Raw genomic sequence first — 27708 nt, forward strand, 5'->3', positions numbered from 1 at the left:
AATTATAACAGAAATGCTTGGAGATTTGACAAAGTATTACAGCAAATGCTTTAACTATTTAATAATGATTAATATAATTATGAACATTCTTACAAATAATGTATACCACATATGTTGCCATTCATGATTTCAGATATGCTTGGAAAGTTGTTGGAGCATTACAGCAAACGTTTCTGTCACGTAAATACCTTTCCATTGGATGACTATGTTCAGGAAAAGTTACGTGATATTTATATGCCACCGAATATACAACTTATGGATAAGGAAAGAGGGTTTTTCAAAAAAACTGGTAAACAGATTTCGACATACCAACATATTTTGTTATCGGATACCAAACCAAATCAACAGATATTTATTCAAGGGGAAACAGGGTCTGGGAAATCTACTTTTCTTGCGAAATTGGTCATGGACTGGTGTAAAATTACATCAGAACAATCATCCGTGACGATGCTGCCAATTGATGGCAAGACTTCCAGTGTCAACTCTAATACACAGATGAGAGACTCTAATGTTTTTGACGATTTAACGTGTCTGAATGGCTTTAAATTTGTCTTCCATGTACAATTAAGGGAATCGGTTGATCAGTTTGATATCGCGAAAATTATAAAAAAGCAGATAGTTGACAGTATATACTCTTCTGAAGAAGATCGCGGAAAGGCATACATACTACTAAATGAGATCATGAAACGTGAACGTTGCTTGGTATTACTTGATGGCCTAGATGAATGGATTGGTACTGGAGAACCTAGAGAGATTGGTACTCGTCACAACCTGCCAAAACTGGCCGACGTACACAGTCATTGTGTTTTGTTGATAACTACTCGACCTTGGAAGATGACAGGAGCGAAAATACTTGACTCGCAGATTGACAAACTGCTGCAACTTGATGGAGTCAAAAACGTGTTTGAGGCAAGCAGAAAAATCCTTGGGTGTAGGAAAGATTGTAAGAAGAGACAAGATTTAGACAAAAAACAATCCGAATTTGAATTGTATGTACAGAAATATGGCTTGTTAGAGCCTTTGCACTTCCCAATGATGTTGTGTCTGATTGTACAATTGTGGGCAGAAGGAACTGAACTTAAGGGCTCTAAGTGTGAAATGTACAGCTTCTTGCTGGACAGTCTTTTTAAGAAGGCGACCAGTGAACCGAGTGAATTTCAAGAGCCAACTTATCGATGCTTCACAGAGACCCAATATATACAGCCCAATATTGAACACTTGAATAGACTTGCTGAAGCGGCATTTGATTTGTTGTTTTCAGATACACAAAATAAAGCTCTAGTATTTACAACGAAAGAATTGAAGAAATATAATTTAGGTGAACTAGACCAAAACAATGTTGCACTGAAATCCGGTATTTTATCAACGAAACGTCAGGAACCTACATTAAGAGCACTCCCGTCATTTTCATTTATTCATAAGAGCATTCAGGAATTCCTGGCTGCGTATCATATTGCCCGTATTACCCATCTCAATCTCATTGATGATGTCATTTCCGGATATCTTGACCGTCACGAGGATGCATATCTTGACGTGTCCCAGGTTTTCATCTTTCTGTGTGGACTAGACATCATGTCAGCGAATAAGCTTTCTGGCATGATGGATGAACGCAATAATGCTTGTGTAAAGTCTCGCTGTGTAAAATCTTGCTTTGATACAATAAAGCTTTGTGAGATCATACTACAAGGATACAGAGAAGCCGTTGCCAATGAGCAAACTAACATTGCCCTGACACTAAGTCACATGTTCTACTGGAGAGACAATATCAGAGAACTTGACAGCTTGAAAAACGATGTCAGAGACCTTCACAGCGTCTGGAAAAATAACACACGCAATCTATTATCATTGGATCTACGCATAGACAATTTAATCGACTTTAACAGGCTTTTTGCGTTCAGAGGTGGTTCACCTGCAATAGCTGAGCCTACATCCCATATTGAGTTTGACATGTCATCCTGCCACAGGCTGGAATATTTAGATCTAGGCGGCAACGGCATTTGGCTTAAAGGTAAATATACAATACATCTCTTTTGTATATCTGACTATTCACTAAAGGAGACATACAGATTGTTAGCAACAATATCTTCTAAACTATGGAAGGTAATATCCGCCAGTCCATTCATGATGTTAAACTACATTCTCATGTTAACTACTGTCATATGCTTTCTGATGCATGGTCTTTGCATTTTGCCTAGTTACATTTGCTATGCAAACATTTCATCTAAATATCGCATGTTGATAAGTTTATAATTACTGCATATATATCTTTACTTCGTGTGAGTTATTGACAACTGCAGTTGAACTTTTGGAATTTGTATTAATGCTTATTCTAACTGCGTTCTTTGTTTAATTATGTGCATTTGGCTATGCTGCTACACAATCTAACAAGCTGTTAATATTTTTGTGGATCAATTTTACTGCTTAAGTCGATTGCTACTGCGTTTTTGATTAAGAATTAGTCTTCGGTTTTGCATACACCGCCATTAAAAATAGTTCACAATCCGAAAGGAGAACCAGTATTAAAAACATAATTCCAGCGCTAATTGCATCGTAAATTACTATTGCCGGGAGATCACTCCTAACATCGAAATCAAAATCTCAGGTATCAACTGTGAAACATCGACTATTTCTGGAATCCTTCGTAAAAAGCGAAGATATAGTAAAAAACTAACACGTCGACATAACGCCTTTTGTTTTGCTTGGATTCCCACTATCGACACCTTTTTCCTGTTGTAAACGCTTTGAGAAAAATGATGCAACGCTTTGAGAAAAATGATGCCCAGGTAAGTTCTACTTTTTGTTATTTATTTGCGCTATGACAGGAACTGAAAAGCTTATCGTCGTCGTGTTGTAACTCGCTAAAGAAACTTCAGCGTACAGTTTATATAGTAGTGACAGACCTGACAGACAGACAGACAGACAGACAGACAAAATAGACAGACAGAGAGACAGGCAGAAATATCTGAAGATCCTGGGGCATAAAAATGAGATACTATGCCACATGTTTACATTTGAACAAGAGCATAAAGCGAATTTATCAGTCAAGTATTGTTTTTTTGTCACTTTAAGGTAGCGCACCCTTAATGGGCACATATCCAAATATAATCTAATTTATTATTTTATTAATCAACATCATTTCATTGAACTACATACAAATTTGTAGGTAGGTTTTCCATGCTTTAAAAAAAATATACCGATTTTTTCAAAACCACCCCACGCTCGGCTTTTGTCCAGTTTATTTTCACCCCTGGGGTATATAAAAGTTCCATAATTTATTCAAATTTCCAAATATGGGCATGCAGTTGGTGTGTACAGATGCAATAAAGGTGTTTAAAGTTTAAACAAGATGAAATAAGTATTCTTTTACAGACATTTCTTTTTTACAATTTTTTTACTATGGAAGAGCGCCATGAAATGTAAGTGATTTCAGCCACGTAAAAGTTATGACGGTAAAAAACAAAGTGTTATAAAATTGAAAAAAGTATCATTTATGTTATTTTTTAAACTTAGTTTTATAGAAACACTATATACAGCAAAATTACCAAGAAATAGACATATTTACCGTTTACTTTTTGAAATAACAATAAAAATGCAACATGTATCATTCGTATTTTCAACAGTAAATTACCCAATTTAGCCAAAACGTTGTTATAATTTAAAAAATTGAAGGATGTGCCTAAAATTTTCAACATATTCAACAATAAACCTAGCTTATATGCTATATTAAATCAAATTACGTTAGAAAAGAAATAAAACGCGTCGCAAAAAGTATGCGATGTCGGCAGGATTCGAACCAGCGCGGGAAGATTCCAAAAGATTTCTAGTCCATCCCCTTAACCACTTGGCCACGACAACTTCACAATAGTGGAACCTAAAATTGATATCCGAGACAACTTCACATTAGTGCCTGCTTTAATTAGATATCCATAGGTAAACAGGCAAAAAAGCTTGTCGATCTTTGAAGAAATCGCGAAATCGTATATTTCAGATGATATTTGGAGCAAAGTCAATATGTATTGTGAAAATAATGTATTCTAAAGGAATTACGTAAACATATATCAAAATTCAAAGTTTGAAAAATAAATGCATCACTCGGAAATAACCGATCATTGAAGATAGGCAATGATCGTAAAATAATTCGCGAGAAATCATTAGGGCTGCGCTACCTTAACATGAACAAAGACTTGGAAGAGATGGGTAAATTAGTCTTGCGTTTGCGTAAGTGTAAATGTCATCAACAATCCGTATGTTTGTTGTGTTATTGCAGGTCCGGCTGTGTCCAATGTTGCTTGCCAATTTTCTAAACATGCGTTCAAGGCGATGCTGATCTTCTAAAATGTTACACCAAGGCCCTAGTGTCGTCCATCCAGCAATCATTCCAATGGTAGATTCAGGACACCCTTTACGACCAAGGTGAGTGCATAACTTGTATGTGTGTTTGTTTTTCAAAGTTTATGAGGTTTTGTCATGACAATGCGACATTGAGTTAGGATCACCTAAGTAAGCATTCAATATACCACTGCAATATCAAAACATCCGCATCCAGCTATTCTTGTGAAAACAATAATGTTAAAATTCATCTACAGACTAGCCCTTAATCATTTTACGAACGATTCCTCTACTATTAGTGCATCTGATTTTAAATTTTCTTGTAGTGTTTTTGTTTATTTTCCCTTTAATAGTATATTCTACCACATTTTAAACAAGTAATGAAAAATATATACCAGCTTGTTATCTTTGAGATTTTGATCACAAAAAATGTCTAAAGGAGAAATTTACTTAAGAAGCTGTTGCAAAAATAGGTCTTAAGACATATCAGCGCGGTGCTTCAGATATGCCTCTGCCATCCGTACACTCTTATAAGAAGTCAAAATGTCCCCTTATGAGACCATGAAACCTAACGTGACTTTATGGCAGACATGTAGGCAGATGCAGTTTTTCTGGTCGCATCTGTTGAAGTTAAATTCTAAGATCCATTCGCGCGACAAGGCTCTTAAACATTATTTTTCAACATTGTAGGACCTTGGTCTTGCTCAAAAAGCAGTGATGGCAGTGAAGTGACCGACACCACATGGGTCTCTTTCTCGTCAGATTTACCGCATCATGACTAATCACGGGTTTTGGTTTGAAAGAGTTCTCGTCTGCTTTTTAATTATTGCTCGATTAGAACAAGCAAAAGACATGATTAATAACACCATTATGTACTATTATTATTTCCTAAATGTATATACTAAAAATCATGTAAATACATGAATTAACGTTTATTAGAAAACTACTGTTAATGATTCAAGAAATTTGAAACAGATAACCAGTAATCAGACTGCATATCACCGGATGTTACATCAGTATGAGTTTGTGTTTTTTTGTATGTACCAATATATGTTGAAGGAATCGGAGAGGTACTGTAATTTTCTATCTTGATGACTAAAAAACGTGCATTTCAAGAAAGAGCTTTACATGACAGTGCCTCGTCAACAGTCAACATTTTGATTTCATGATAGGTTGTGTTTTGAAATAGCATTTAAAATACTTATACCTTTTAAAAGATGCAAATGGGAATGTTGATCATGGTAGTTGGTGTTGAAATCAATATGATTTGGTATGAATAGAATAGTGAGAACTGTATGTGCTTCTTTAGTATGGTATTGTTTATAATAAATACCAGTTTAATGTATCATATAGTGTGAATAGCCTTTTAAAGTTTACATGAAATGCCAATTGTGGTGTTGTTTTGGAAAGATGATTGCATCTTGTTTTAAATTATGAATAAATCTTTTTTTATTTGAACAATTATGAGATTTTCAATAAATTGCAAACCACTTTGCTGCTCTTCATTGGATATATTTTTTGAATGGTGCATTGCTTAAACATTTGAGTCTGTCTCTGGGAAAATTGAACTCTGCAAGGCATGTGCTCAAAATGTTTTCTCAGATAAGCCTGTACCGTCAGGCTTATCAGGGACGACACTTTCGCCAGAGACTTTTTTACCGAACAATTCCAATAAGGTAAAATTTCAATGCCAATTTGCCCTGATTAACACTTGACACACATGCATTAAGACCCATTTTCCCAGACCATGGCTCAATTATGTTGTTGCTGTGTGTATTGTAATGACTGTGGATGAAGCTATCCAGGATGAAATAGAGTGTCATTATAATATAATTACTGAATAACATTTTAGCTAATCTATTTAAAAAAAATATGAGCTATTGTCATCACCTTGGCGTCGGCGTTGGCGTCGGCGTCCGGTTAAGTTTTGCGTGTAGGTCCACTTTTCTCAGAAAGTATCAATGCTATTGCATTCAAACTTGGTACACTTACTTACTATCATGAGGGGACTGGGCAGGCAAAGTTAGATAACTCTGGCTTGCATTTTGACAGAATTATGTGCCCTTTTTATACTTAGAAAATTGAAATTTTTGGTAAGTTTTGCGTTTAGGTCCACTTTTCTCAGAAAGTATCAATGCTATTGCATTCAAACTTGGTACACTTACTTACTATCATGAGCGGACTGGGCAGGCAAAGTTAGATAACTCTGGCGTGCATTTTGACAGAATTATGTGCCCTATTTATACTTAGAAAATTGAAAATTTTGGTTAAGTTTTGTGTTTAGGTCCATTTTATTCCTTAAGTATCAAAGCTATTGTTTTCATACTTGCAGCACTTACTAACTATCATAAGGGGACTGTGCAGGCAAAGTAATGTAACTCTGACTGGCATTTTGACAGAATTATGTGCCTTTTTTATACTTAGAAAATTGAAAATTTGGTTAAGTTTTGTCCTACAGTATCAAAGCTATTGCTTTCATACTTGCAACACTTATAAACTATCATAAGGGGACTGTGCAGGAAAAGTTATGTAACTCTGACTGGCATTTGGACGGAATTATGGGCCCTTTATACTTAGAAAATTGAAAAATTGGTTTTGTGTTTTGGTCCACTTTACCCCTAAAGTATCATACATATTGCTTTCATACTTGGAATACTCGCAAACTATCATAAGGGTACAGTAAAAGGACAAGTTCCATAACTCTGGTTGTCATTTTTACGGAATTATGGCCTTTTTTTGACTTAGTAACTTTGAATATATGGTTAAATTTTGTGTTTCGATCCACTTTACTTCTTAAGTATCAAGGCTATTGCTTTCAAACTTCGAATACTTTCATGATATCATGAGGTTACTGCACCTGGCAAGTTGAATTTTACCTTGACATTTGAATGACCTTGACTCTTAAGGTCAAATTATCAAATTTTGCTAAAATTGCCATAACTTCTTTATTTATGATTAGATTTGATTGATACTTTGAAAAAACTACTCTTACCTGACATACCACAAAAGACTCCACCCAAACCATCCCGTGTGCCCCCCCTCCCCTCCCTCCCCCCCCCCCAATTTTTTTTTAAGATCATCTCACAAATGACCACCACACCCTCACACTTTACCCCCCCACCCCCAAATTTTTTCAAACGGTTAAAAAACACAAATATTTATTTTTATTATTTTATGTTTGAAATACCGTCCAACCATCGCACCCACGAATCCCCCCTACCCTCTCTCCCCCCACCCGAATCTCCCCCCCCCCCACCCTATTTTTTTTTTTCATCTCACAAATCACCACCACACCCTCACACTATACCCCACCCCACCCCACACCCCCCAATTTTATTTTTTTTTGAAACGGTAAATAACGTCCAACCATCGCACCCAAGAATCCCCCCCCCCCGATTTATTTTTTTCTCATTTTTGGAAGATAATGTAATAAATTCCACACCCCCACACTATACACCCCTCTTCACTCCACCCCTCCCTCCTTTGTGATTGAAAATGAGAGTCCCTTCACCTTTAAAAAGAAAATAGATGAGCGGTCTGCATCCGCAAGGCGGTGCTCTTGTTTACAATTGTAATAGGAAATATATGTATTACATGGAATACTGGTTAAATAAATATAAGGATGAAACACACATTACATAAACATCATCTTAAAACAAAATGATTACTCTGGCCCTGTTGCAAGTGTATCCCACACATAATGCTTATGACTAGACATATGCAACTTTAACATGATCATACAATTGTTTTCAAAACAATATATGCACTGGTGCAATATAAGTTAAAAACCTACATTTACATGTGAGATTGCACTACTGTATGATTATATGTAAATACTTGGATGAACAATAAATAAACAGAATTATATTTGTTAATTACATATACTTCATCATGGTTTTATAATTTGTGTAAAATAAATGCATAAAATCACAAAGAAATTAAAACCCGTCATTTTGTTTTTTTACACATCTTAACTTCTTTCATGTTAAATAAGTAATATATATGGAAAATAGTTTGGTATCAAATTATATTGTTGCTAGTGTTTACCTTTTACTTATAAAAGACAAAGAATAAGTGTGGAAAAGCACATAACCTCATTAAATGTTTGAATTCAGGGCAGGCTGTCTTAACAAATATCTTTAATATGACACGTCTTGGTTATAACTGAGTATTCAGCTTACAATAAATAGGCATTTAGAATCTGTATGATTCTTAAATAAAGGGCATGTTAATATTGAAAGGAAATAAATAAAATTTACCATTGCTCTGGAAAAAGGGGGTTTAATGCATGTTCCTGAAGTGTTGTCGCAGATTAACTTGTACGGTCAGCACATGCTAATCATGGAAGACACTTTCTGGTTTTATGAGATTTTTTCGTTCAAAGAAAGTATTTTGAAAAAAAAAAATCCAGTCTAGGCCGAAAATGTTGTCCCAGATAAGCATATGTGGAGCAATTAAGCTAATCTGGGACGACACTTCACACACATGCATAAAGCAATTTCCCCAGAACACGGCTCAATTTGATTGAATACTTAACCGAGGCTGTTCACTGCGAACAAATTATAACTAATGTATAAATGTCAGCACATCAATATAGAAAGGCAAGACATTTTTACTAAAACAACTAAACCATTGAAATCTAGCAAGAACATATCTGCTTACAAATCTACAAGATGTGTGAAAAAGATGCTTGTAAAATCATTGCAAGATAAGTAAAATAATGTGAAATAATTCAATTTCTCTAATATTATTTTGAGCTTAAGCATGCCAAATGCTCCAAGGGCAAACAACATAATTGCTGCATGATTAAATAAACAGTTCAATTTGTTCCAACTAGCGGAATGTTTCTTATTAAGATTGACCTTATTTTTTTCTAAGTTTTAATATACCACTTTAGATATCGGATACAGAGTGGCCAAAATTCTAAGCAATAAAACACATAACACACTCTATTATCATTATCGAAACATTTAGACTGGTCCCTGAAGGGTTTTCTTATGCTGCTTGTAGCTCCAGTTAATCTGATTCACCTTCGTGATGGTGTCTCTCCCTGATAACTAAGTCTATCCCCTTCGACAGGTGGTCATTAGTTGTAACCAGGAACCTGCATTTACAGTAGGGAAGTGAATGCAACACATTTTTCTTTTTAAAGTTAATATCATTTAATATTTAGCTTGATCTATGCAAGAGCTTAGGCCTTATTAAGAAACGTTAAGTTTATGCAATTGTATAACTGATAACTTTTTATAGTTATTAACATTGGATTTAAGGGCCTAAAACAGTTTAATTCTATAACTAATACCAGCAATTACCGGTATAACCTGTGCAGTTTGAACTTGACTCAACTTGATACACATGTTAATTTGTATACAGTACTTATAAACGCCGTGTTGTGGAATCTGATTTTCTGTATTGCAGCGATGTCTTTGCCCAATTGAAAAAAGGACGGGTACACTTGGGAATTATTTTGCTTGAAATATCCTAAACTATGTAACTCATTCCATAAACCTTTTTAGAGTTAGTTGCTAAAAGCATTTTTCCTAATCATTAATTTTGTAGGGAGTTTCAAGAACACCTTGAAAGTACAGGAAGGTCTTGTAAACAATAATTAGGAAGTATTCAATAAGACATGACTTCTTTAAGTTTGCTCAGTAAAATAAGATGTATATGCATAAATATTATGAAACAATAGAAATCTTTACAGTAAAAAAATAATTAGTGTGGTATAGACTGTAGTTCAAAAATATCTAGCACAGGCCTCTTTAGTGATGCCTACCTGATTACACCTGGTTGTAATAGTCCAGTGCTGACACTGCCACAGTTCCTGTATTTGCATGTGCATGCCTCCTTCTTTTACTGTCGGGTGCAAAATTGCCTTTGCAGCACTTGTGCTACTGACAAAGGTTACTGGTGCAGGTGCTGGTACTGTGTACTCCTGTCACATGTGTTGACATTCAACAAATCTGCTGCCTGCCTTAAAAGAGCAGCTGCTCTTTGCTGTTGGCTCATATCTGCAAATGTATTCATGTACATTATTTTTTTATTTATAAAAACAAGTCACCATTTTGTAGTATAATCATAGAATCGATATATAATAACTGTTACGTAGTCAGATATTACACTGACTGATATAAGTTTATATACATTTTTCACAGAAATATGATCATATCTGCGTTGATCATCTAAGTACCATCTTTATGCGAAATCTTCACCCCCCCCCCATTATACTACATGTACTAACATCTTGATGTGTTTGTTTGTATGTTTTTTGCCTGTGTTTTTTTACTTACATTAAGGCAAACATTGAAATGAAAAAGAGAAACCATTTAATTCCAGAAAACATAATTATTTTTGTTTGTAAATGAGGTAACTGTGCATACTTATTTTACATTGCTTTCCATTTTAATTAGCTCTTTGTAAGAATTTCCATGCCGTCTTAGATAATAAAATAGTAAAAACCAATATTACAAAGATATGCGATGAAAAAGAATGAAATTAAAAGTTAAATTCAAACAAGCCAACAGTTAGACGTTTTGATCACCGTAACCCACTTACGTTACAACAATACTATGGGACGTGTTTACAAATGAAAACAAGATTACATGTACGTCCATTAACTTCAAATAGACCTTAATCACAAACCAAATGACAACTCTACGTTCGAAGCAGAGATTACAATTGTATGCAATTTACCTAATAAACAAGTACACTAAACAAGTAACCTTTACCTGAATAAGAACAGTGGAAAATAAGTTCGAAACGACGCGGTAGAGTAATTCATCTGGTAGATATATAATACAACCCCGTTCTAAATATTAACCTTTTGCGAAAACAACCGTAAACGAACGACAACTCTGGTTCTCCGTCGTGTATGAATTCAGTATTACTAATGCATTCGTCTTAGCTCTTTCAGTTCTGGAACCGAATCTTGAAGGCCTTTGCAAACAGTTGGGATCCAGATGAGACGCCACATAACGTGGCGTTTCATCATGATCCAAACTCTTTGCTATTCTGATAATATGCTTTAAAAAAAATCGAAGAAAATACTAATTTTAGAAAGTCAGCAGACTTTAACATTTCAGCAGACGACAAATTTCCCAGCATGCAAAGGGTTAATGCATTCGGCATTCGGTTTACGTCATGTGAGCTGCTGCCTGGTGCTTATTCATTTCGCTTAGTAGAACTTACAAAAAATGCCATTTTCTAGCAATACTTACTATTAAAATGATAATATTTCAGCAACAAGAAGATAGCCACATGAACAATTTAACAGATTTAATTCATTTGTCATTTACTCGAGAGAATAGAATACATTATTAAAGGGGCCTTTTCACAGATTTTGGCATTTTTTAACGTATTCATTAAATGCTTTATATTGATAAATGTAAACATTGGATCGTAAAAGCTCCAGTAAAAAATCAAGAATAAAATAAAAAAAAGGAAAAGAACATTGCCCGGAGCAGGTTTCGAACCAGTGACCCCTGGAGTCCTGCCAGAGTCCTGAAGTAAAAACGCTTTAACCTACTGAGCTATTCCGCCGAGTACACATACTAGACATATTTTATACCTTATATAAGCAATCTTCGTAGTTTCACAAAATTTAACGACAAAAACAGAACTCTCCAATTTTTTCAATCGTTTCGCGTTGCAACGCTTTATAATTTTAAGGTTTTAAAATCGTCAAAAGATGCATATAATGGCTATATTAGAGCATGGTAAATGTTCAGTATTACTGTTTCCTCACAAATATCATAACCAAAACGAAAATTTGCGAATCTGAAACAACTTTTTTCAATTTTGTCAATTTACCAAAGCGTGAAAAGATCCCTTTAACATACATCGACTTTACATTAAAAAGAAGTAGGCATGCGCTATTTCACTAACTGATAGAAACAAGCATAAAGACGTAAGGAAGACGCAGTTATTTTGTAACAAATAAAAAAAGCAAAAATCAAATGTAATTTAGCAGTATGCAATTGTCATTTAGCAGTATGCAATTGTCATTTAGCAATATGTTATTGTCATTTGGCAACATGAATGGACTGGCGGATATTATTTCTTTAGAATTCCCTAAACGCTCATTGAGTGACTTTCTTCGAACGTTTTCAAAATCTTTTTGGTCGACTGCTGGGTGATAATCAGTGAAAAACATCTTCCTCGCAAGGAAGCGTCTCATAGATTTGATATTTGATATGAAACATTATAAAATGGTCCAATACACAGTTTAATGAAATATTGGTGTGATTATGTTCATCATGTTTTATGCATACTTTAGTAATAAAATGACATTTAAAGAGAATTTTTGAATCAGCAAGACCAAATGGTGTTATATGTGATATGTAGCACTGTATCGTGCTCATCGGCACGCTTGTAAACGTCATCTCACTGGGATCAAATACGGCCATGCTCAAATTATCAAGTGATTTATATATTATTACTTCAAAAAGTATTGTCCCTGAAACTACATATACCCAAAATGGATGTTTTATCAGATAGTGGTTTTCCTCTAAAACGTTAGTGTAAATATAATGGTCAAATGGTTAAAAAAAGGTAGCGCCCTATGAGTTATACATGTATTTAAATAGACTTTAAATAAAATAAATGTTTTGCGAAGCTTCACGACCCAGAGATTATACATTTGGTATTTAACTTATGTTCAAATTATGCTTATTGAGTAAGAACTGGCCATAAACCGGGGGCATATGATTACCGTATAACAAACACATGGTACATGGGTACGTCATTTAGGTCCATATTGGCCCCTTTGTGTACTTAAAATATGAGCTATATACAACAACTATTTATCCGAGGCAAAGATTCGAAGGTGGGATGCATACGTTCACTTGCGATAGTTATTTATGTGTTTAATATATTAATATATGATGATAATGACGATGAAGACGATGTTACAAAGTTTCATAATTTGGTAATCTAAAATGTTGCATTTGAGCGGAGTACATACGTATTTTCATTGCACATTGGAATTTGAGACCATCGCAACCTGAAATAATGTGAGTAATGATAGTGTGTTAAGTGAATGATAAAATCCCAGTTATCATAAAAATGTTAACTGAAATCTTATTCTTCACACAGGGCCCTAAAAAGTGTTATTGCCATGATCGAAAAATAGTTTCAGATCTACGGCTCCTTTAGATGCATGTTGAATCGCGTGGTAATTCAATGTATCAAAACGTATACATAAAGACATAGTCAACAACACGAATTGACTAAATGAGCACCTAACTAATCGCATGGGTTACATATCTAATACGTGTTCGTTGTGTCCACTGCTTTCACAAATTCACTAAATCCTTACAGATTCGGAAACATTGCTAGTTTGCAACTTCTTTTTATATTTAATGACATTCAGTGCAATTGTTTACGTACTTTCAATTGTAATATATATCTTGCTGTAAAGAATTACAACGCGAATAATAAATAACTAAGTTTGATCTTAACTGTTATGCATTTAATCATCTTTGCAGATTTTGGTATTAAACTTTTGTTCAGATTATGCCTATTGAGTAAGAACTGACCGTCTTCCGAAGGCATATGATTACCATATAACAAACACATGGATATATGGATCATATTGGCCCCTATGGTTAATATAAGTCTGAGCTGTAGACAAAATATTTGTCCGAGGCGAAAAAGCGAAGGTGTCATGTATTACTTCACTTCTGCTAGTTATTGCCTCCATGTATATGTTTTTATATATTAACGTATTATGATGATGAGGAGGACGAGTATACAGTTTTTTCCAGATTGGATATTCTGCACAGTTGTATTTAAACGGAGGACATCGCAACCTGAACTAATATGAATAATGATGTTTTGATGGGTGAAAGATAGGATCACAGTTTTCATAAAAGTTAAATCTAAACTCTTATTATATACACAGGGCCCACAAAGTGTGTATTGCCAGGTTCAAAAGCTAGGTCCAGATCTACGGCCCCTGTACTTGTATGTCGAATTGCTTGCCTAATATATAAAGACGTAATGGACATAGACATATAGACATTTATACAATACGTATTACCCGTAGACAATGTTATAACAAGTAAACTCCTTACATATTCGGACAGATTTCTAGTTTGCAACATTGTTCATATTTAATGATATCCAGTGCAAATGCGAACGAAATTGCAACTATTATATATGTTCTGCGATCAAGAAATACAAAGCGAATAATAAATAACTAAGTTTGATCTTAACCATTATGAATGTAATTATATTTACAGATTCTGACAGTGCTGCTAGATCAGAACAGCCGGTCTGGATTGTTCTAGAAAGTTCAAATCCAGTACTGTCCTCTATTAAACACATTTCATTGGGGCATATCAAGTGTTCCTCCACTTGGCTTAACAGTTTGTTCAGTACGCTTCTGACACTGGACCATGAGGTACAGGTGGGCCTGGACCAATGTGACATATCATCGCGTATAGAGGGCGCATTCAATAGGATGATAGATGCGTCAATAGCGACGGACGTAAACAAATGTCTGAATCTCACAAACCTGGATTATTGTGAAGTATTGGACGCCCAGGTTGTAGAGTTGTTGTTTAAGTCAGTACAGTTGGAAACCCTTAACATTCAACTGAATGCACGGAATGATATCGATCCCAGTCTGTGGGATGCTCTGAACAGCCTTACTATCAATCGTGTGACACTAAGTCTAGATAATGTGTTAAATAGTGTGTGGTATGGTCCGATAGTAAATAATGTATCAATGTTGTCGCAGGCTCTCCTATCAAACAACACGGAAACTATTTTTATATACCTGAATGCCCAGCCCTATCTGATGGATGCTATGCATGGTCTGCCTATCATAAGTCTGAGTCTGTTTGGCAGTGGAGAAGGTTTGGACATTAATCACGTGGCATCGCTGCAGAAGTTGCTATTTTCGCTCAAACAGCTGGAAAAGATCAGTCTGCTGCAAAGCAACGAAAGTCCCGGTCTTTGGGAGGCTCTACATAATCTGAATATCAAGAGTTTGAGTCTGAATTACAGAGATGTGCATAATTTATCGTCGTTTGCACAGTTTCTAGCTTCTCTAACACACCTTGAAACGTTAAATATTAGAGTGGAGTATGGCAGTCATCTCGGTCTGTGTGATGCCCTCCACGGACTGAATATCAAGAGTCTGAGTCTGAATGATTCCATGGGAAATGGACAGCTGACGTTTACAAAACCATGGTCTCGGCTATTTCAATCGCTTACACAGCTGGAAACGCTTAGTATTGGAATTACGGACTGGTCTAAAGTTGAGGCTTCCGCTTTTTTTCAGGCCTTCCACGGGCTGAATATCAAGAGTCTGAGTCTGAATGGTTACATGTTTTTTGGGTTAGAAGAATGCACGAGTTGGCATTGCTCGCAGCTATTTCAATCGCTTATACAGCTGGAAACGCTTAGTATGAGAGTGAGTCGTCGTAACTTTAATTTGTGGGATCTGGAAACGCTTAGTATGAGAGTGAGTCGTAACTTTAATTTGTGGGATTCTCTGCGTGGTCTGCATATCACGCGTCTGAGTTTAAGTGGTGTGCAGGAAAGCTTGAAGGTAAACAATGCTGAGTTGTTGTCACAGTCAATATCATCACTAACGCTGCTTGAAACGCTTACATTGCATGTATTTGCATATATCGACCTACAACTACCTCAGTCATTGAAGTATTTCAATTTCTACTGTACCGGAATATCTCCGCCAGAATTACGCGACCTAGTGAAGGCACTGTCTGCGTGTACTCAGACAGTTGAGAGCAAGCTGGAATTCGGTTGTGCACGATGCATATATAAAGATAACCGGAGTCGGACAACTCTATTTCCTCCTGAGGAATATATCCCTGTCCAACTAGAACTGACTGTACAGAGGAATATCACAGTGAAGCGATTCCGAATATTAGACCGGATACGTGCCGATAGATGGTATGAGTCTGCTGATTCTGCCTGGTCGGTACGTGACAATGTTGCTGTTGAGAATGATGATTATGATGATGGCATTGTTGATGATGACACTTATGACTTATTCGTTCGACATCTAGATAGTGACTTCAAATTTCTAGATATAAGAATCAAAAATCGAATTTCCATGCGAGTGCAGAGTCATGCAGCTTCAAACTCTTGAATACATATGTCCGTAAGACAATCAAAACATGAATGCATGCGTCTTCAAGACATGATTGTATCAAAATATATGTCTAGAACAGTTGTTGCACGTTTGAATTACGACTGAAGTCTTTTTTCACTTAATGCTTGTGTGTGAGAAATACGCACAATATGTTCGATGCTCAGTTTTTTCAATAAGTAATACATTAACACGAACTTTACGTAGACTTGATCAATAAAAACACAATAACTAAATAGCAGTTATACAATGTGTACTAAAATAACGACAGGTTCAGTCACATTGAGCTGAAAGCGCAATTTGCGCCATGTTTATCGCTGCTTCATAAATGTAACAAGTAGCATGCCAACAAACTCAAGGACACGTTACATAGACTTTATCAATCACAACACAATAACTAAATAGCATTTATACAATGTGTAATTCAATACATTACATGTTTCAAAAGAAAAAAGTATTCAGATTTGATTTAGTGCTCATGTAAGCAAACGTTTCTAAATTTATACATTTTCAATTAGTACTTTGCAACATGTGTTGAATAAACTGTGATCAATTCCTTCAATGGAAATGAAACCGCGTGTCCTGTTATAATGTAGCATATTGAAATCAAAGTGCGTGTGGTGTTAGAATTCATCATATTCAGATCAAAGCGCGTGTCGCGTTATATTTCATTATATAATACTTTGTGACATGTTAGAATTCATCATATTGAAATCAAAGCGCGTGTCGCGTTATATTTCATTATATAATACTTTGTGACATGTTAGAATTCATCATATTGAAATCAAAGCGCGTGTCGCGTTATATTTCATTATATAATACTGTGTGACATGTTAGAATTCATGATATTCAAATCAAAGCGCGTGTCGCGTTATCTTTCATTATATAATACTTTGTGACATGTTAGAATTCATGATATTCAAATCAAAGCGCGTGTCGCGTTATATTTCATTATATAATACTTTGTGACATGTTAGAATTCATCATATTCAAATCAAAGCGCGTGTCGCGTTATATTTCATTATATAATACTTTGTGACATGTTACAATTCATCATATTGAAATCAAACCGCGTGTCGTGTTAAAATTCATCATATAATACTTTGTGTGGTGTAGGAAATTATCATATACTTCTTTGTGACATGTAAGAATTCATCATATACTTTCTTGCTCCATGTTAGAATTCATCATATGCGTCTATGTGGCATGTTAGAATTCATCATATTGAAATCAAACGGCGTGTCGTGTGAGAATTCATCATATGCTACTTGGTGTCGTGTAGGAATACATCATATACTACTATGTGGCATGTTATTATTCATCATATACTACTTTGTGGCTTGTTATTATTCATCATATACTACTATGTGGCATGTTAGAATTCATCATATACTGCTTTGTGGCATGTAAGAATTCATCATATACTTCTTTGTTGCATGTTAGAATTCATCATATACTACTATGTGGCATGTTATAATTCATCATATACTTCTTTGTTGCATGTTAGAATTCATCAAATACTACTTTGTGGCATGTTAGAATTCATCATATACTTCTTTGTTGCATGTTAGAATTCATCATAAACCACTTTGTGGCATGTTAGAATTCGTCATATACTGCTTTGTGGCATGTTAGAATTCATCATATACTACTATGTGGCATGTTAAAATTCATCATATACTACTTTGTTTCATGTAATAATGCATCATATACTACTAGCATTCATCATATCCTACTTTGTCTCATGTTAGAATTCATCATGTACAAAATTGTGTTATCGACTCATTGTGCACACTGCGTGTTATGTTTCAATCGTAAGTCTACATATTTCCATAGAAAAGTTATTTTTTGAAAGGGGCATATCGATGGGATATTCTCCTTATACAGGGATCTTTTAAAATGTTGCATGATCCCTCTTTTCTCGCATAAATGTATATACATGTATTTTCGATTTGTTTGGTAAAATCGTCAAATTGAACACATTAACTTGTTCAATATATTCTTCTCATTTAAAGTCAGAAAAAAATGAGCACTTTTTTAGATGTAAACTGCAGTGCAGTACCTGGATCGATAGTGTGCATGATGGTACTGCAATACATTACCTTAATCGATAGTGTGCATGTTGCTACTGCAATACATTACCTTAATCGATAGTGTGCATGTTGGTACATGTACTGCAATACATTACCTTACTTGATAGTGTACATGTTGGTACTGCAATACATTACCTTAATCGATAGTGTGCATGTTGGTACTGCAATACATTACCTTAATCGATAGTGTGCATGTTGGGACTGCAATACAGTACCTTAATCGATAGTGTGCATGTTTGTTGCAATACATTACCTTAATCGATAGTGTGCATGTTGGTACTACAATACATTACCTTAATCGATAGTGTGCATGTTGGTACTGCAATAAAGTACCTTAATCGATAGTGTTCATGTTGGTACTGCAATACAGTACCTTAATCGATATTGTGCATGTTGGTACTGCAAAACATTACCTTAATATAAATTAATATAATGTGCATGTTGGTACTGCAATATATAACCTAAATCAATAGTGTGCATGTTTGTTGCAATACATTACCTTCATCGAAAGTGTGCAAGTTGGTACTGCAATACATTACCTTAATCGATAGTGTGCATGTTGGTACTGCAATTCATTACCTTAATCGATATTGTGCATGCAGTCGGTACATTTCTTTCATGACAATTTTACTACTATCGCGTTTTTCTGTGAAATTAGATATTTTCCACGAGACAACTTGTTGATTTATAAAAATAAACATTTTGCAGTGGATGTAAAAAAACACCTTTAAGTACATCAACAATGTAATAAATACTTAGCTTAAAATAACCTTCTTTTTGAAATGAGCCGCGCTCTCTGAAAACTGGATTTAATGCATGCGAATTAAGTGTCGTCCTAGATTAGCCTGCGTAGTCAGCACAGTCTAACCGGTGACGACAAATTTCGCTTTACCTGGAATTTCAATTTTAAATTTAGAAGAGACTTCATTTATTCGAAACAATCCATAAAAGCGACAAGATTCGTACCTTATTAGCCAGTGCGGACTTTACAGGCTTATCTGGGATTATTTGGACAGACACTTTACGCGAATGCATTACGCCCCGTATTCCCACAGCGAGGCTCAAGTATGTGAGTCTTTGACAAGAATCTTTGAGATCTATCAATGAAATCAACTCGCCTTATGTTAAATGTTGTGAGTCTTTTAAAAGAACCTTTAAGATTTATCAATGAAATTCACTCGCCTTATGTAAGTGGCGCACAATTAGTAACCATAGGAACGCCGATAATTTGTTTAAATATTTTACCATTAAATTCAACGAATAAGTTTTCTAGAAGGAAAGTAAGTGCTGCACAAAAGTCAAGACAAGTCCAAATGATGTAATTATCTTAAATCTGATTAGTAAAAAAGCTGTTTTAGTGCTTAAAGCCAGATATGAACACTTCTCTCTACCAAATATTATTTCAATTAAAAAAACAACAAGTTTGGATTTTATTATGAGGAAGCGTTGTATATAGAGTAGAAAAATCGTACGTGCTTACTTGTGGCACCTTATATTTTTTCTATTCCATTTTATCAGTTACTTCCAAATGCTGTTTTTTGCTGTTTTGTACTTTTTTGGCAATTGGTCACTTGCCTTTAATAAAGGACCAACTAATTGAATACAATGAGAATTCAATACTGCTCCAGCAGCTGGAGTTTCACTTCTTTATATTTGACAAGAACCTTTAAGATTTATCAATTACATCGACTTGCCTTATGTAAAATGGTGTGAGTCTTTGACAAGAACCTTTAAAATTTATCAATGACATCCACTTGCCGTATGTTAAATAGTGTGAGTCTTTGACAAGAACCTTTAAGATCTATCAATGAAATCCACTTGCCTTATGTTAAATGCCATTCAGTTTCAACAGCTTTGGTTCAGGTTCATGTGAAGGTTCTTTATATTAATTAGAATGTATTTGTCATATTGTTTTATTGTGAGACAGTTACCTCTTATCAGTATCGCTTGTGTTATAGTTCGACTTTTCGAAGAAAAATGAGAGCTATACTTCTTTGCGTCGGCGTTGGTTAAAGATTTTTATCAAGTCAAATAACTTTAACACTATCAAAGATAATTAACTCAAAATTGGAATACCTCTTTATGGCAAAAAGAAAATAGGTCAAGGCGCATAGCTCTGTCAGCATTATTTTTAGAGCTATGCCCCTATTTATTCTTAGAAAATTGAACATTTGGTTACGTTTTGTGTTTAGATCCACTTTATTCCTAAAGTATCAAAGCTATTGCTTTCATACTTGCAACACTTACAAACTATCATAAAGGGACTGTGCAGGCAAAGTAATGTAACTCTGACTGACAATTTGACAGAATTAAGGCCCCTTTTATACTTAGAAAATTGAAAATCCTGTTATGTTATGTGTTTTGGTCCAATTTACTCCTAAAGTATCATAACATTTTTAATTAATTTTATTGATATACAATGGTAGTGATCGGTAGTTTCATTGATTTTTTATATTTTGTTAAATGCTGTCTTAGTTGTTTTCCTTCATAGTTAACAGTTTACCATAACGTGTAACTGTAACGTGTGTAAATAATGCGTTGATGAGAAAAACCATGTATATATATTCAAATAGGACACACTTAAGTGTCTGTATAGTTAATTGCTGGATATACCGCTTGGTGTTTCTTTTTTTATTCAAGTTGATATGTTTTATACATCATGCTAAGTAAAGATGTGCTGTATTGCGTCCTTAAATCAAACTTCGTAAATGTACTTGTCAGTGGTTATTGTGTTGTTGCTTTATGAGTTGTCTGCACCTCATGACATGTTAAGCTTTCCATAACAATACATGTGCCCATATTTCTAATGCAGTTACATGTGTATGCGTCCTTTGTGATCGTTGTCTCTAGACATATCTTATTGCAATAATATGTATTGATAAAGCCCCCCCCCCAAGTAAAAATAAAATAAGTGTGATCAATAGACTGTTGTATCAGCAATGATCCATCTTTGTATTATGTAATATTATGTACTATATATTTTTCCGCCAAACGACGTTACGTTATTGTATGACGTTGACTTCACTTCCTTTGTATTTGTTTATATTAATGTACTACTGATGAAGGCTACGGCCGAAACATGTTTAGTACCAGAAACATTTAAATAAACAGTGACGTGTTTGTACGATTTATTTAATTTTGTTATTTCCTTCCAGATACTAAGTAGAATAACACCAAAAATATCATCTGTGTGTTTAGATATGGTGGGTATTGAGAAAGTGAGGCTTGATCGATGCACAAAAACAATTTGTCACAATAGCAGTCCTACTTGTGCACACACTGTTAAGTGTGGTGCTTGAGATTACATTTCAAATTACTTTAATTATTTGAATTCGTCTTGTAATGTCATTTGAAAATTTATATTGCATTATGTATAATATACACTAAAATACCCATCAATCATTATAAGCAGATGATTAAGGGTGTTTCAAAAACATGTTCAATATTGGTGGCAGATATCCTGTGTGTTATAATGTGTGTGAACAGTGTAAATGACTATCTTTTTTACGTAAAACGTTGTTTTTAATTTTCGATATTTACTTTTGCCTGTATATGCATATTTTAACCTTTTAAAGCTTTACTTTTGGATATCATGACGTTGTTTAATAACATGCTAACTTTAGAATTTAACAATTTTGCAAATTGTTGTACATAAATAATTATGAGATACACTTCAACACCGTTATTTCGAAGTCGTCGGGACCGGAAAACAAACTTCGGATTAACGATTATTCGAAATAAACATTTGACATAAGACTTCTTTGACTCTGTACAAATAAACCGTTGTGGAATTCGCATGGTTCGATTACACGCTAATATTAATAATGGTTTTACTTAAAAACGTAAACTAGTCAGATAGCAATAGATTTCTATTTGTAACAAACGGAGGAATAAAACGATTGTTTATTCTTCTTTTTATTTTTCTCTAATTACAGAACATATAAAATAATACATGTAAATACATAGAGGATATTTGTTGGATTCGGTGGATTATCGAATTTAATTCACGAGTGATCATTGAAAACAATATGTTCACGAGTGGCGCAGCCACGAGTGAAAATATATTTTTTCGATGATCACGAGTGAATTAAAATCGATATTCCACCGAATCCAACACATTTTCTTTTTATTTTGTGCTTTTATTTTCACAGTTAATACACATTGTTAAAGAGTTTAACTAAAGAATTTCGCCGGGATAATGACGTCATTTCTTAAAAAAATGACGTCATTTTACAGTCAACAGTGAAAATTATCGATAATTTTCACTGATAATTTTCACTGTTTAAAACAGTGAAATTATCAGTTTTAGTTCACTGATATTACTCTATAAACCACCGGAAATCATAAAATAAATATGAGTACATTTTCGGAAATGAATTAACTTTTTTTTTTAAAGACGCGATGTCTCTCTGAACATCGGCGTTAGCAGCAATAAACTGGACGCATGTAACATATTTCTCCAATTTGTCAAGGACATTCAACAATTTACTTCCGCCCGTGTTTTGCTCGCAGAACTGCCTTACGTCGTTGATGCGGTCACACATTAATTGGATATCATGTTCATTCTTGTGTTGTCGGCCTCGTCGTCGTCGCTGGATTAATCTTTTAAGTACTGCGTCCGCTGATCGCTGACCGATTAAGTCGATGAGTCGCAGACGATAAATGTGTAATTATCGGTTTTTGACGTGTGAAATTACGCTCAATGTTTTGCAGTTTTGACTTCGGATTAAAGATTGATAATTAGGTGCGAATTATAGTGTTGGGACCGACAGAATCACTTCGAATTAACGATTTCTTCGGTTTAACGAAGTTCGGATTAACAATTAAATTTTACATTAAACAAAGAAGAAACAAAATCGGGACCCGGGAAATACTTCGAAATAATGGTGACTTCGGATTATCGGTGTTCGAAATAACGGTGTTGAAGTGTAAGTAGTTTCATAGCGAAATTAAGATATTTGCGAAAATGACACTAACAAAACAATGAATGAAGTATTTACCAAGATTTCACATAATTTTCCTCTGTGTTTTCATTTTTGTATGTATCATTTGTTTTGTTAATTTTATATTGTATATAATTTGCCTACATACTTGTGAAGGTAACAAGTAACTATTATAGGTAGTTTTTTTTATTAATAAAGTAAATCTGTAGTGAAACATTATTAGCCGATTTTGTTTGAAAATAACAAAACACTTGCGACCAAGTATATCAGGCTGTAAGGTGTACACATCGCCATCTAAAAGACAGTGCAAAAATAACGCCCTTAATAAAACAGGTCAGCAGATCTTTTTTACAATTCTTCTTATAGATCTTTACAAAAAGTGCAATGTATGGTGTTCATTTTTGTTTCGATTTATACACATCAGTTACTGAACATCGACATTTATTGGTGTTAATACACAAACATTGATGATAAATTATATAGTTGCTGTTAGTCCAAACGCAATGAAGTTATCAAATGAATCAGCAGTACATGTTTAGCGATAATGGATGTATGCAAAGTTAATGTAGTTGTTGACGTATCAACAGCACCCAAATTAAAAAAGTCAGTCAAATAATCGCTGAACTACTACTCATGTTCGACGTTTTATTTTAAGAGTATATCAAATTTATTATTTTATCAACATTTCCAAAACATGCTTTATTGTATATTCAAATATAATTGTATAACCATTATATCGTTGTGTTAAAATATAGCGTCAAATTGTATTTGTATTTTAAATTTGTACGATAATATTAATAATGTACATTCATTCATCGATTTTTCCTGCTTATGTTTGTGTCAAACGTTCGTCTTTTGAGATGCTATTTAGGTATGTATACAATCAATTATCCTTGTGCAGGTTTAAAGTTGGTTCTAACAACTACATGTATTATATAATCCACAACAAGGAGACAACATGATTACAAAGTTAATACAATTGGATTGTATATGATAATGAAAGCCGTATTGTTTAGGAGTAGCCAATTCCTTCATGGTGTAGATATGTTAATGCGTGTAATGTATTTGTTTATCGTATTAGAAATTATAAACAAAGTACACACTTATGTGTTTAAAAAATGGATGATTAGACTTACTATAAGAAACGAATGGAAAAGGCACATCTCAAGATTCATATTTTAAAAAAACTAAGCACAATTTGTTTATTAAATTAAATTGGTCATTATGTTAATTGTTTGTCACCACACACTCATAATTCAATTATTTTAATGTTTTTGACTTCGGAACTAAGCAGATACATGGTTTTGTATAGTTACAAAAATGAGATTGCATACAAAACAATGTCTGCAAACTGAATGTTAATAAAGTCATTAGGTTATGGTTATTTTGCTTGCTAATAAAATCTATTAGCAAACAAAATAACCATAACCTATTGACTTACTGAAAGTAACTGGAAAAAATATGTATCTGCATTTTATAATTAGACTGGGTTATCATTTTTTCTTGTTAGCTTAACATAAGTATATAAATATTTACTACAGAAAATAACGCACAAAATTCAATTGCGTCACAACGTAGAAATTTGTTTATGTTTTAACTACTTTTAATGCCCCCGGATCGAATGATCAGGGGTAAATTATTTTTGGCCTGTTTGTCTGTCATTCTGTCTGTCTGTCATTCTGTCCCAAAACTTTAACCTTGGTCATAATTTTTGCAATATTGAAGATAGCAACTTGATATTTGGCATGCATGTGTATCTCATGGAGCTGCATTTTGAGTGGTGAAAGGTCAAGGTCATCCTTTAAGGTCAAAGGTCAAATATATGGCTTCAAAGCAGCTCAGTAGGGGGCATTGGTCTTCACAAACAGTTCTCTTTTTATTTTAGTTGTAATGCATTATAAAATTATGAAATCCTGATTTCATAGCTTATGTATACATTTTGATTGATTGATATTATATCATGTTCATTTCTCATGTTTTTGTTAACGCAATCACAAATGTGGACGTATTTGATGGGCTGGAATTAAAATGTCTTGAATTTACGTCAGATCTTAACATGCAAAAAAAACGTTCAAGAATACATCGTAAGAAGGGATGGTTAAATCAAGTGTCAATAGTGTTATAGTTACACCAAAACATTAACGGATAGAGTTGAATTCGACTTACTTTGTAATATACGCTCCGTTGTTTTTCGAACAGGTTTCGAACAGAAATGACAAAGTAACTATATACACTGTTTAAAGACTTTTACCTAATGAGTTTGATATTGATCGCACACATGTTCCGCATAGAGGATGTGTATTGAGAATTGACCTTTGCTTTTCGTTAAAACAGTGCACGCGGAATAGTAAGTGTATACGATTTTTTTCTATAAAACCGTCTATCTGTATAAGAATCAAATTATAACACATTACATTACGTCCCGTGTGATTGCAATAGCTATGCACTCATTTGAAGTATTGTATTATATATATTATTATTATTATAAGAAGCAGTAGTAGTATTATATAGTTTATATTTTGTATTCTATCGTATAGTTTATTTTGCAAAAATAGTTCTTTAAACGTGTTTACCAGCAAAACATTGTGCAAGTATGTATAATAACAAAGTTACACAAAAATAACGTTTAATATGTTATAATATATTTTACAAGTACGTAAACAAATATGGCTTTGGTTTTGCTGTAGCTACACTATGAATTATTAAGCAATATAAACGCTCATCACGTGTATAAATGTATTTTGTATTGGAACAATGCTTTGAGTCTTAGATATAAATAATGATAGGTCATTAATATAGCATATGTATACAAGGCAGTTAACGGCGATGTTATTAATGTGAATATCGAATCAAGTGTGCGTAAATGTGCACCCAAAGTCAAAATCATTTGAATGCTTGAACAATCAGATGTTGTGTCTGCTTATATTCCAGATTATTTTGGGTATTAAAGACTGGATGTTATTGGTTTAAATCCGATGAATACAGAATCAATATCTAAAGACCCACAACACATAACTGTCTTGTTTAAGTGTGTTTTAGTTTTAGTCATGTTTGCATGTTTTTGTTTATGAGGGACATGTTCACAGATCGCCAAGAAGATTCAAATCGAATGATCCCCTAAAATTTCAAATCCTATAAGAAAAGTATATAAATTGGAGTGAAATGATACAACTGCAAACATGTTTCGTAACAAAAAATAGTTTGAAATTGGACATTGATACACTTGCTAAAATAACACGATTCAATGGACATTACTAAATGTTCTGCTGTTTTCATTGAAGTTTGGGATAACATGTCAATCACTTACAAAAGTAAGACATGTGTAAATATTAAACGTATTCATTTTTTACGTCGACATAGCCAAAAGGTAACCGACGGGGACCTGTAATTGGACAAAATGAAAGCCCAGAGAACAAATTATTGAACACCCTCCTTATGCTTTTTGTGTATTTGAAATTTATTTGTTTGGAATGTACTTCTAATTGTCAGGTTAAGGATATGAATGATGAGCACGCAACCAAATCTGTAAGCATGTCCCGTAAATTAGTTGTATACTTACTATAAGATGTTTTTTGAAATGGTGTTTTGCGGCTTTAGGGAAACTAAAACAGTTTTTAATTATGTATTTTCTAGAAGTTTAATACATAACATTCCATTCGTAAGAAACGGATTTAACGATTATATCAAGATAAAATAAAATACATTGTACTAACATTCATAACCTGCACTCGACACTTCTGCTTTCGCGTGAAAAATAAAGATGCGTTAAAACTGCTATGAGCGATATCTACGTAAAGTATCCGTTAGCGCATTTGCGCAAGTAGTCATAAAAGTGTTCAATAATAAGTTCGCATATTTGAATCGGGGTTTTCAATTCTGGCTTTAGCTGTTTGTAAATACATGTGTTAGGTTTTTGGACAAAGTACCATTAGAGGAATATGATTGTTCGATAGTTTTAATTATCTCGCTCTCAATTATAGAGAGTCGTATATATTTCTCTTAAAATCGCTCAAGACGTAAACGAACACGCGTAGGGTTAAAAGGCAAGCAGTAGCGAATGAGAGTTGTTTTAATCAAAGCCCCAAGACGCCATGACATTTACTGAATATTTACATGTATATGCATGCGTGGTATAATAGCTTCAACATACTAGCAATAAATGTATAAAAAATGTGTGTTTTTGGTTTTAAATCGATTCATACATATATAATAATTTGAATCA

At 34.1% G+C, this 27708-nt stretch overlaps 1 protein-coding gene across 2 annotated transcripts in view; it reads left to right on the forward strand.

Annotated features, from left to right (window-relative positions):
• LOC127841392 (uncharacterized) overlaps positions 1–27708 on the forward strand; it is a 605785-nt gene that overhangs the window by 224129 nt on the left and 353948 nt on the right. The window contains exon 6 of one of the 2 annotated variants that reach the window (XM_052370209.1): positions 14571–27659. The exons of the other annotated variant lie outside the window; for it this stretch is intronic. Within the exon in view, the coding sequence (XP_052226169.1) occupies positions 14571–16450 (1880 nt within the window). The 3' untranslated portion in view covers positions 16451–27659. Of the gene's footprint in view, positions 1–14570; positions 27660–27708 lie in introns of those variants that run through there. 2 annotated transcript variants of the gene reach the window in all.

Source organism: Dreissena polymorpha, chromosome 8, assembly GCF_020536995.1.
Source record: "Dreissena polymorpha isolate Duluth1 chromosome 8, UMN_Dpol_1.0, whole genome shotgun sequence".
In the NCBI taxonomy this organism is placed as follows: domain Eukaryota; kingdom Metazoa; phylum Mollusca; class Bivalvia; order Myida; family Dreissenidae; genus Dreissena; species Dreissena polymorpha.